The 12,135-nt window shown below is 52.7% G+C and overlaps 1 protein-coding gene across 1 annotated transcript in view; it reads left to right on the top strand.

The window, feature by feature from the left end:
• Positions 1 to 6,865: 6,865 nt before the first annotated feature.
• LOC136993043 (olfactory receptor 14A16-like) overlaps positions 6,866 to 12,135 on the top strand; it is a gene marked incomplete at its 3' end in the record, with an annotated part of 30,828 nt that continues 25,558 nt past the window's right edge. The window contains exons 1-2 of the mRNA XM_067303061.1: positions 6,866 to 7,027; positions 7,438 to 7,571. Coding sequence (XP_067159162.1) covers positions 6,866 to 7,027; positions 7,438 to 7,571 — 296 coding nt within the window. The remainder of the gene's footprint in view (positions 7,028 to 7,437; positions 7,572 to 12,135) is intronic.

Genomic DNA, 12,135 nt, shown 5'->3' with positions numbered 1-12,135 from the left:
ACTACACACTGCATCTTCTATTAACATATGATTTATATGATCTGAAAGGCAAGAGATGTTTGTTAACTTCCGTGAATTGTCCGTATGCCTCACTTGCACTAGTGCAGCTTCCAAAGCAGAGCTGAAATACCTTCTCCGGCGTTTGGTGACTTAACGGGAACACGCTACGTTCTTAAGTCTTCGTCCTACCGCGCAGCGCAGGAGACTGCGCAAGGCTCTGCAAAGCTCTCCTGACTATCCTGATTTGGCTAAATGACTTTCTCCAGTGGTGAAAACACCTCTTCTCCCAAGAAAAAAACAATAGATGACGATCAGGAATGTCTTCTGCAGTTCCTAGACACCTAAATGATATATAGAATGAATATACGTATATACATATATGTGTGCGTATATATATATATTTATAAATATGCACTTTTTTATATATATATATATATATTTTTCATGGCAGAGCACTTGTGTAGAACAACAGACTCCCCACGCAACGGCAGGAACTGTGGTTTCGTAGCTCTGTGCTGCCTGCGATGATTTCGACCAGCTGATAAGTATTTCTAAATGCAACAGCAGTCTCCTGCCTTCGGTGTCCAAAACATCCCGGAGAAGCCAACCGAATCCCTGCTTGCGTGAACTCGGTGATGAGTCCATTCAGTGGACTCCGGCACCCTGCTGGATCCACGGCAGCGGGAGCCCGGCACAAGCCCCCCCCGCCCCAGCGCAGCCTGGGGGGAGGCTCAGGCCTCCCTGGAGAGCCTCAGCCCAGCAGGGAACGGCCCGGCAAGGCCACCGCGTTCCTGGCCTGTCGTCTCCAGAGGCAGAAGTGGCCTCACCAGCCATCTCACAGCCCTGTTGCTGCTGCTCAGCTGCTCATGGTGACGTGACCTCACAGCTGCTTTGCTGATGCCCTTCCTGCTGCTGGTCGATCCGGGATGCAGGCAGAAGTGACCTCGCAGCCTACATGGAGGCCATCAACCTGCTTCTGGACCATCAGCAGCAGAGACAGAGGTGACTTTGCATGAACCAACAGCAACCAAGGGCCTGCTGATGACCTATCATCCACAGAGAAGGAAGTGACCTCTCAGTCAGCATCAGAGCCACGTCCCCGCTTTGGGCAGATCAGGTCCTCAGGCAGCACTGACCTTGCAATGAACATCCAAGCCATGTGCCTGTTTCTGGCCTATCACCACCAGGGACTGAGGTGACATCACAAGAACCTACATGAGCCAAGAGCCTCCTGTTGGCCTGTCAGCTCCAGAGAAAGAAGTGACCTCGCAATGAGGATCGAAGCCATGTGCCCACTGCTGGCCTATCAGCACTCAGGCAGAAGTGACCTCACCAGCACAAACTTCAGTCTTCTGCCTGCTTCTGGCATATCAGATGCTGATGCAAAAACGATCTCACATTGAGTCCCAAGGAACGTAGGGAAGGCTTTTTTCCCAGGATTTGATTGCTTCTGCAGTGGCTTCCCAGGAGCTGGCAGAGGGCCTACGAGGTAGCAGTGCCCTGGCCCCAGGCACACATCAGCACCTTCACCTTGCAAGCCGTGGGACCTGTCCCTCCTCCCCTCAGTCCTCTGAGCAGCCAGCTCCTCCCCAACAGGGTGACAAGAGCCTGAGGTCTCCTTGCCCACCCAGAGGGCACAGTCCTGATGGACTTCCATAAGCACTGCTGCCTGCTTGTCCCCAAGCACCTGGCCCAGGAAGGGTGTGCAGGGAGTTATCCCAGTGCCAGGCAGTGCAGTGCCATGAGGATCCCGCCAGGCCTCTTCTTCCAGCACTTCCCCAAACAACATGCTTGGGAGGAACAGGAAGGGCCAGCTCCCACCCGTGCCCATCCAGCCGGCTGCAGGCAGCACCCTGGGGACTTGGTTTAGTTCAGCACAACACAATTCTGAGTGTAGCGGCAGGGCTGGCAGTCACTGGTGCCTTCCCCGCCACTCCAGGAGCCGAGACTGCTCCCCAGTGCTGAGGAGCTACCAAGAAAGTTGGAGGTGCCCAGAGAAAGGCAGGGAAATACTGCAGGTCTCGTTCAGGCCAGATGTTATGGGATCTGCTTCAGGGGTCATTTCAGTGGTGGCCGTGATGTGACTGAGGTCCCTTGTGAGCCACACATGGGAGGCATCTTGTAGTCTTCGGCCACCCAGGACTTGAAGGTCCCAGGCTGAACTCTTTGCTTGAGTGCCCAGCAACTGCCCCTTGGCTGGAAGGGGTCTCTCAAATCCTGCTGCCCTCCATCCCACTTCCCACCAGGGGTGTCAGGAAAAGACCCTCCTTCTCCCAGGTGCTGTTGATCGTGGAAGAAATGGCCTTGCCAGAGAGGGGGTAAATCCACCTGTATTTGGAGATGTTTCCTGGTGGGATTCCTGGCCTGAATTCCCCCTTTTGATTCATTTCCACTTTCTTCTTCCACCTCTCCCACAGAAATCTATCTTACACTGTGAGGTGTGTCAGGAGCCCATGGCATGAGCAGAGGAGGCCGTATCCAGCCCCGTGGCTCAGGTCTTGGGGTCCTTGGCGCCTCGGGAGGGTCACTGCCACTTGGCTTTTCCAGGTCTTCGCTGTGAGGTCTCAGGCACACATTTCCTTTTTCAGTGGGCTCCCCAGATTACCAGCGTGGCATTTCCCTGGCCTCGGCTCTTTCTCCACAGTCCTGATCTATTACGGAAGGGGAAAAATGGAGTTCAGGGTAGACTGAGGTGGGACCAGAGGAAGGATCACTGAAGAGCAGAGAAGGCATCAATCAGTTTATAGTCAGTTTATAGGTCCCGCAGGAGCCGCCTCCAAAATTTCCAGCACCACATGGCAACACAGCTACCCCAGGGCATCTCAGGCAGCAATAGCCTCTCTCTGTGGCCAAATGAATCAAGCCCAAAAAGCAGATCCTAGTCATAAGTTGAGATCTTCTCAAAAAATAACTCACTGCAGCAATTGAAAAGAAATGCTCGTTTCCAAAACTTCACACAGTTTTTACCATTGACAAATATTTTTTCTTTCTTATTAATTGACAGCACCATGTTCATGCACTAGAGGATTTAGCCTGTCTATGAGTGTGTATATATATATATATATATATTTATTTATTTATTTATACACACACATACATATTATTCATCAAAATACCTTTGCTACCAACACTCTGAATGGAGAAACTTTGTTCTCAGGAACTGCTTTATTTTAACCGTCATGTTTCAGCTCTCTTCTTCTGCCTCTCTGGCCTTTCTACTCCCTCGGCCTCCTCTCTCTTTACAGAGCTCTCCAGGGAAAGATACACTGAATCACAGCACTCAGGGTGGACGAGACCTCTGGACGTCATCTAGTCCCAGCCACCCTGGTCAAAGCAGAGGGAACTAGATGAGGTTGCCCAGGGGCTCCCCCCCACTTATGCATTGTCCACAAGGGTGCTGAGAGTGCGCTCCATCCCCTGTGCAGGCCATTCATAAAGGTGTTAAACAGTCCTGCCCCACATGTTGATCACTGAGGGATGCCGCTAGTAACCGGCTGCCACTTGGAACTTGTACCACTGATCACAGCGTTTCAGCCTGATGGTCCATCCAATCTTCCACCTGCCTTCTGGTCCATTGATCCAGGGAAGAGCTCAACAATTTGCCTATAAGGAGACTCTGGGGGACTGTGTCCAAGGCTTGCTAAAGTGAAGGTTCACAGAATCCCCTATTTTCCCCTTGTGCACGCAGGCATTCATCTTATGGTAGAAGGCAATGAGGTTGGTCAGGCATGGTTTCCATTTCCCCTTGGTCAACACATGCTGCCTCTTCCAGGCCTTCTCCTTCCTGTGCTTGGAGATGGTTTCCAGGAGGATTTGCTCCATCACCTTCCTAGGGACTGAGATGAAGATGACCAGCCTGTCGTTCCCCAGACCCACCCTCTTGCCCTTCTGGAAAACGGCTGAGATGTCTGCCTTTTCCCAGGCATCAGGAACCTCCCTGATTACCATGACCTTTAGAAGACGATCAACAACAGCGTTGCAATGACTCCGGACACCTCTCCCTGCACCCTGGGGTGCTTCCAATCTGGTCCTATGGACTTGTGTGTGCCCACTGGGCAAAAGTCCTCCCCAGCTGCATACTCCTCTACCAGGGGTGAGGCTTTGCTAACACAGATGCTGCCAAAGGACTCAGGTGCCAGGGAGGCCTGGCAGTAGACAAGACCAGGAAAAGACCAGGGAAAAGAGGCAATGAGCTCCTCAGCCTTTCCCTTCTCTTTGTTACTATATCCCCTGCCCCACTGAGCAGGGAGAACACATTTTCCATGGATGGCTGCCTTGTGCTGCCAACATCCTTGCATACGACCTTCAGCTTCCCCTCCCCATCCCTTCTTAGCTCTAGCTCTAGCTCTAGCTCTAGCTCCAGCTCCAGCTCCAGCTCCAGCTGAGCTTTGGCTTGCCTAATTCCATCCCAAACAAGATGAAATCCTCTCTGCTGCAGTCCAGGGTGGTGACTCTATTATTCCTCTTACCTCTCTACCATCTCACGGGCACTGCAGTCACAGACAATCTCCACATTCACATCCCCATCCAGCCTGAGCTTCAGGCAAGAAACCAAGGGGAGGATGGCACCATCTACTTAGAGGCACAAACTACAGAGGTACAGAAATCACACCAGAGAAAAGCCTGTTTTTCTCCCCTCACTGCTGAGGGGTTCCAGGCAATGGCCTTTCAGGTGGTTAAAGGTGGATGCCAAGAATTTCCACAGGAATGTTGATTTGCCTGAGGCAGTGCCTTCCAGGCTGCCCTTACAGTCAACAGGGAGGAGGAGGTGTTCACCTGCCTTCTTTTAGATGGTCACATAAAGCACAAAGGACTTCTGTCCCAGAGACATTTACTCTGTGCTTGAAAAGGGCCCTGAGATCATAGGCGTTCAGGATAATTCAGGTTGAAGGGACCACAGGAGGCCTGTAGTGCAATGTGCTGCTCAAAGCAGGGACAGATAGAGGGTCAGAAACGAAAAAAATACTCCTGTCCAAGGATTTTGGGGGTGATAGAGAAGGAAAAGACAGTAGAGGGTTGACAGGGTGATCTCATGGACAAAATGGTTTTTCCCCTTCTTCCGTGAATGAAATCCTCAGCTCTCCAGAGAGAAGAAACTGGGACATAAACTTTGCCACTAACATGGAGACGGAGAAGCTCCTGAGTCCCCTACAGACAGAGGCTGGTGCAAAGGCCACCACTAAAATGGCATGAGAGCCCCAGGCATTCCTGCCATGTTGCTGGGCACCTTGCAGCTGGTACAGCCCTGCTGATGCCCTGTAACCTGTAAGCCCAGGAGATGGGACTCCGATCTGCTCTGGCTCTAAAGATTTTCTCAGCCCTTAAGACCCAGCATGCAAAGCACCGCTCTGGGGACACCTCAGCAGTTGAAGGGCCTGAATGCCTGGTGTGTTCCTGAGAACTTCTCTGTAGACTCCCAGCACTGGTTTGACTCCTGTTGCCCATGGAGCAGAGACTCCTTCCGAGGATGAACTCACTCACTGTGTCACTCTGAGGACAGGCTTGATCAGGCAGTACAAATGCCAGCAAGGCCTCAACCCCACAACAGTGTCCCCTGCCCAGAACTCTGCCTTCCAGCCCCTTCCTCCCAGAGAATTTGTGTTGGGAGGGACCACCAGAGATCTCCAGGAGCATGATCTGCTCTGAGGTGGGCTATCTTGACAGTTAGATCAGGTTGGTAGGTGCTTTCTCCAGGAGAGTTTTTAAAGATTTCCTCTCCCCTGCCCCAGAGCTGCTCAACTACCATGGATGTTTATTTTTCCTTCAGCTCATTTGGAATTTCCCTTACTGCATCTTCTCCTTGTTGTCTCTTGTCCTTTCCTCCCCTTCTCCCCCAGACAGACCATCCCATCTACTTTGACTGAGGACAATCACAGCCTCACCTCCAAGCACAGCCTTGCTGGGATCTCCTGGGACCACACTGGCAGGTCGTGGTATTCAGCTGCAAGCAGAGTTATGTGCTTCAGGTCCCTACGTGGTCTCAGAGGAGAACATATGGAGACATAACATGACCCAGTGCAGAATCTGTGGGCCGATGCCAGGGCAGGGCCAAGGGCAGCAGACATGAGAAGAGAAGACCTCCAGCAGCTCCTTTCCATGCCTGGGCAGGGAGTGACGCACCCAGCAGTGCTCCTGAGAGAGGGCAGTGACACAGGATTGGGGACTGTGTGCTGCATTGCTGGGCACCGACCATCTGTGCTGGGTCTGGGAGTCCTGGCAGCTGGTGCTGGTGCCTGTAGCCCTCGAGGAACCCTCAATCCTGCTAGCATCAGTGATTCCCCTCCGTGACTGTTGGGAGCTTCTGAAGTGTCGTGGCTCCCATCTGCACCTCATCCCTCCACTGTCTCAGCCCTGCTGCCCTGCACGTGTCCCCACTGCCCCACTGTGCAGGCACCACACAGGACAGGGTGCATTCTGTGTTGGGGAAGCATCCCCCCTGCATGGTCCCCATGACAGCCCTTCTTGCCCTGGCCACCATGGCCCTCCTGCTCTGCCGCTTCCCACCAGTCCCCAGCCCCTGACCAGCCCTGTCCCTGTCTCCTCGGGGTTAGCAGAAGGCCATGCTCTGGAGTCTGATGAGTTCTGAGGCCGCAGAGATGCCAGGCAGGGATGGCCATTCCCCCCCATACAGGTGTTGAGCCCAGCAGGCAGAGAGAGCTGGTCACATTCAGAGATCACCCCTCATCAGGACCATGGGGAATGGCCGGTGCTGGAAATAGATGGTATGAGAGGCTGGGTGTGTGAGGAGTTTCCTGGGGCAGCTTCTCCTCTCTGTTCATGCAGCAACAAGCTGGGCTGCATCTGTGTTCTGACAGACCCTATATGAGGCCTCCCATGGGAGGAACATGGTCTACAGGCACAGGAGATGGACCCAGGACTCCTCTGCATGCTCCCTGACAGCCCTGCAAAGGAACCAGCAGAGGGCTCATCCTCCCAGAGCTCACAGCTGGACATCGAGTCCTCCATCTGGGCAAGAAGCCTTCTCTGGGGGTGTAACTTTTGGGGTAAGGACAAGCACACAGTGCAGGTGAGATTGTCTGAAGGAAATGTGCTGGGGACATGGCATAAGGGACAGCAGCTTTGGAGGAAGAGCCCAGCCTTCAGGCACTGCACCTGCAACAACCTACTTTATTACAGAGATACTGTGAGGGAGTCAGGTCTGACCCAGTGTTGGGCACAACTTTATATGGGCACCAGGTGAGACAGAGCAGTCTCAGTGAAGGTGGAATGAACCCAACCATTTGTGTAGCAACATGGTGACAAATAATAATAACATCAGTAATAAAAGCAATAATACAAATAAAGTGAACAAAGCTCAGTCCTCGTACGGGACACAGGGGGAGTCATTTGTGGAGAGCAATTTTACCAGTGCTGAAAAATGTCCATGAAATCACTTTCCTCAGGGCATCTTTGAGCTCCTTGTTCCTCATGCTGTAGATGAGAGGGTTCAGTGTTGGAGGCACCACCGAGTACAGAACAGCCACCACCAGATCCAGAGTTGGAGAGGAGAGTGAGGGGGGCTTCAGGCAGGCAAACATATCAGTGACGATGAACAGGGAGAACACAGCCAGGTGAGGCAGGCACATGGAAAAGGCTTTGTGTCGTCCCTGCTCAGAGGGGATCCTCAGGACAACAGTGAAGATCTGCACATAGGACAGCACAATGAAAATGAAACACCCAGAGACTAAACAGCCACTAACCACAAGAAGCCCAACTTCCCTGAGGTAGAAGTCTGAGCAGGAGAGCTTGAGGATCTGGGGAACTTCACAGAAGAACTGATCCAGAACATTGCCTTGGCAGAGTGGTATGGAAAATGTGTTCCCAGTGTGAAGCACAGAGTGGAGAAAACCACTGACCCAGGCAGCTGCTGCCATTCTGACACAAGCTGTGCTGCCCATGAGGGTCCCATAGTGCAGGGGTTTGGAGATGGCAACATAGCGGTCATAGGCCATGACAGTGAGAAGACAATACTCTCCTCCTAACAAGAAGACAAACAGAAAGACTTGAGCAGCACATCCTGAGTAGGAAATGACCCTGGTGTCCCACAGGGAATTGGCCATGGATTTGGGGACAATGGTGGAGATGGAGCCAAGGTCGAGGAGGGAGAGATTGAGGAGGAAGAAGTACATGGGGGTGTGGAGGTGGTGGTCGCAGGCTATGGCTGTGATGATGAGGCCATTGCCCAGGAGGGCAGCCAGGTAGATGCCCAGGAAGAGACCGAAGTGCAAGAGCTGCAGCTCCCGCGTGTCTGCGAATGCCAGGAGGAGGAACTCATTGAAGGAGCTGCTGTTGGACATTTTGCTGTCTCCGGGCGTGGGGGACTGTGCAAAGAAGAAAAGACATTGAGAAGTTAGCAGAGACTTTTTAAGCAAAGAAACCCCCCAATGTTGCAGTTCTCATATAAGCCCCCACATTGCCTCTCTCTTTACTGAGACGATCTTTGTGCAGCTCCCACGCTGGAGCTCTGCTTTGCACTGGCTGAGTGTGCTGTGAGGAGCAGGGACCTCTGCCCATGGGCTCCAGATCAGTCAATCCTGCTGTAAAGCAGTGGGCATGGGGGATCAGGGGTGACCTGTTCGGGATTCACACTTTCTGTCACGTGAAATCCACTCATCGTGTAGAAGGGCTTTTCAGCATCTTCACCCTGAATTCTAAAGAATGAGGTTTGAGGAACAGAGTTTCAGGGATTTTTTATTTTCTTCCAGATGGTCTTGTCACTGCTGGGGAGTGTTCCTCAAAGGTAGAAATCCTTGGAATTTCTACTGTGTCATGAGAGAAAAGCATCCACTATCATTTCTTGCAGAGTGAGGCCAGCTAGTCTGTCTATTACTCTCGTTCCCAGCTGTACTGTGCTTGCGACTCTTTCAGCTGGCGGATGATCACACTCATATATGTTGCCCTAGAAAGAAACCAGCCCCTGATGAGAGCAGACAAGTCCAGTTTCAAAGTGCACATCTCCAAACTTCTCACCCTTTCTCCAGGCACCTGAGGGAGCTCCCCACACTCCCCTTCTAGCCAAGGACACACAGGGCTCTTTTCAGATGCCCACATACAGCCTCCCACCACCATCTCCATACTTTCACCATCTCTGGAACTTCCTCATTGGTCTCTCAGATATCACAGAGGTGCTATGAGACAGCAGTGCCTTTCTGGAGGGCAGCACGCAGCCTGGAAGGACACTATAAGGAAACGGTCAAAGGACTGTTAGGACTGGAGATGGGCTCTCCCTAAGGGAGACTCAGCTCATTTTGCAGCCCCACAGACTGCATTTCCTGGAGCTCCACAGGTTAGAAGGGGGCTGGGGCAATCTCATTCCCATGCAGACCCCTCTGATGCACAATTGCGGCATCCATGTCTGAACTGCAGCTGAAAACATCCAACCCCAGAGAGCCCAAGAGCAAGAAGAGGAGCAGCATGGACAGGAGGGGAAACAAGGAGCAGCACCATGATCCTCCTGCCAAGGGAGGCAAGGAGAGAGACAGAGAGGCATTCTGGAAAGCCTTCCCCTTACCCAGCTGGGCATGCCACCTTGAAGACAGTGACATCACAGGGCAGTCGCTCTCTGCCTCTTTGTCAGGTAGCATGAAATGGGGCCATAGCAGGAGAGATGCCCCTCTCCTCTGCCAGAGGTCTGGCTGCAGAGGAGGTGGTTCATGCCCTGCACTTCCCTCTCATTCCCTGCCCATCTCTGCTGCCTGGAGCTGTCCCTGCTGCCAGCTCTTTCTCTGTCACAACATCTTCTCCCGGTCAGTGCTCACAGACTCCATCCCACACACTGTGTGCTCAGCTCTGCCCTAAGGAAACCTCCTGGATCAGGGCACCGTCTAGGGGCATCTCTGTGCATGCGCGTCCTAAAGGTCACATAAACTCCTGTGAGACCACAAAGGTGATGTTGATGCTGCCTGTAGGCTAAGGTGGGCATGAAGCGACTTCCTGAGGTTTCTCACTGACGTATTAATCTCTCAGAGTGAAGGTTTAGGAGTCCCATTTCCTTGACAAAACCAAAAACTTGTTCCTTCATTCTCCCTGCCAAAATTAGGAAACTGAAAGTGCAGATACCTGAAGAAAAGCTCCTTCCCTTTCAAGAAGCCCTTTTCCTGATCTCCTCTTGAAAAGACCCCTTGCACAATTCCTATGCATGAGCGAGAGCTATGAGCAGCCCTGACCCACGCAGCACCCTCTCAGCAGGAGAATAAACCTGCCCTGCTAGGGGTCGGTCCTCTCTCCCAGAGTTTCTCCCCATAGTGATGGAGGGGAGGTCCCCAGGCAGGCTGATGGCTGACCATTGCAGGTGGCAGAGTCACTGCCCCAGGCACACAGCACCCTGGGGTGCACAGACACTGCTCTGAATCACAGCCCTGCACAGACCTGTGTGTGCTCCCTGGCTTCACACCCTGAAAGCCACCCCTAGCAGAATGGAGCTGCACGCCCTGTCCCTGTGATGGTGTGGCAGGGAATCCCTGCTCTGAAGCATCTCCTCCTCTGCCTATGCACTGGAGGAGCCGGGATAGTGATCCCTAAAAAGCCCATCAGTTATGGGATGGGATGCATTTAGAAGAGCCCTCCAGGAACCTCAGTAGCATTGCCCTGCAGCCAGAGACTTACCGTGTCAAGGGCTGTGAAGATTTCTCCCACAAGGAGCTCTCCTCTGGCCTCCCACTCCACACTGCCTTGCACTTCTCTCTGACTTCTCTCCTCTCATGTCAGCAGCAGCAGGCAGTGCCTGGAGCCCTGCTGCTCTTTGCAGAGGAGCTGCTCCTGCTCAGCTGTCTCTGGGCAGTGCTGCCTGTTTGCCATGAGCTCCCTCCATCCCTGGAGCCTGGCCCCTCTCAGGAGCAGAGGCCCAGCTGAGCTCATGAATTTCTCTGTCCCTTGTGCTCCCTCCCCCTGGGAAATGTTCACTCCAATAAACTAAAATAATCGCCAATGGGTCCTCTCTAAGCACTGGAGGAAGACTGATTCCAGCATTACAGATTGTTTCATCAGAGCATGGTTATCTGCAAGAGGTGGAAATGTCCCACTCAGGAAGCCCCGATTCCCATCTCTTAACTAGGCAGGACATGTAGAAAGGAGCAAGAAGGGAGCTCATTGACAACTGGTTCAGGTGCTGACTCAGATGAGTCAATGTGGGCATCTCATTCTGATTTGGAAGCCCCTGGGCTGGAGTGGGATTCAGCAAACTCCTGTGAACTCCACAAACACACAGCAGGTGGGATTCCCCTTGCCCAAGCTGAAGTGTGCACAACACAGATGTCTTCATGGGTGCTCTTTCTCTAAGCTCCCATTGTAATCACCTGAGATGGAGGGTGGGAGTCACTTCCTCACACACAAACACCCGGTGAGATTGGAAGAGACAGAGGTGGTCCCAGGCATGTGCCAGTGTCTGCTTGCTCTGATGGAGCAGCTATGACACCCCCACCATTCTAGAGCCTGATTTGGGGGCCAGGTGGAGAATTTCCTTGGCCATCTCAAATGACACTAGATGCCCACTAGTGTTAGAGCACCCCTCACTATGATGCTGAGACTCATGGAGATGCCTACAGTGCAAACTGCTAATGTAATTCAGTGCAGACACTTGATGTAATGGCTTAGAAACAGGCTGGCAAGGCCATGTCAGATGCCTGGGGTTTCTAGCACAACTGCATGGATGGGACCTATGGGAAAACCATGCCCCTTTGGAGTGGCTGCTGGGCAGACAACACAGGTTATCTCAGGCTTTCCTACCTGTGCCCAGACAACTGAATCCCACCACTGCCTTTAGGCAAAGTCCATCCCGTCTGCATTCAAGTGTGCTGCATAAATGGGAGGCACATCACACCAAGGTCTCTGCTCAAGTCTCTGCACTCTCAAACCCTTCTTGCTCTCCTTTTCCTCCTGAAACTTTTCTCACCCCCCAAGATGATATGAACAGGGACTGGGCTAATGATGACCTCAGGGTGCCTGGATCAAAGGCTGCCCAGGCCCAGGGAATGTTTCAGTGGCACATGTCCTACCTGGAGATTGGTTCACCTCTGTCACAGGCCCCAAGGTGCTACAAATCAGTTCAGGCAGCCAACACCTCTCCTGCTATTTCTGCACAGCCCAGCTCTGTTTCTCCCTGGCCTTGGGCACTGCAGGCTTTGCTCTCTCAGTGGG

This window comes from Apteryx mantelli, chromosome 11 (assembly GCF_036417845.1).
Source record: "Apteryx mantelli isolate bAptMan1 chromosome 11, bAptMan1.hap1, whole genome shotgun sequence".
NCBI classification, from domain to species: Eukaryota; Metazoa; Chordata; class Aves; order Apterygiformes; family Apterygidae; genus Apteryx; species Apteryx mantelli.
The sequence above is the reverse complement of the archived record's forward strand: the minus strand, read 5'-3'. Positions and strand labels throughout refer to the sequence as shown.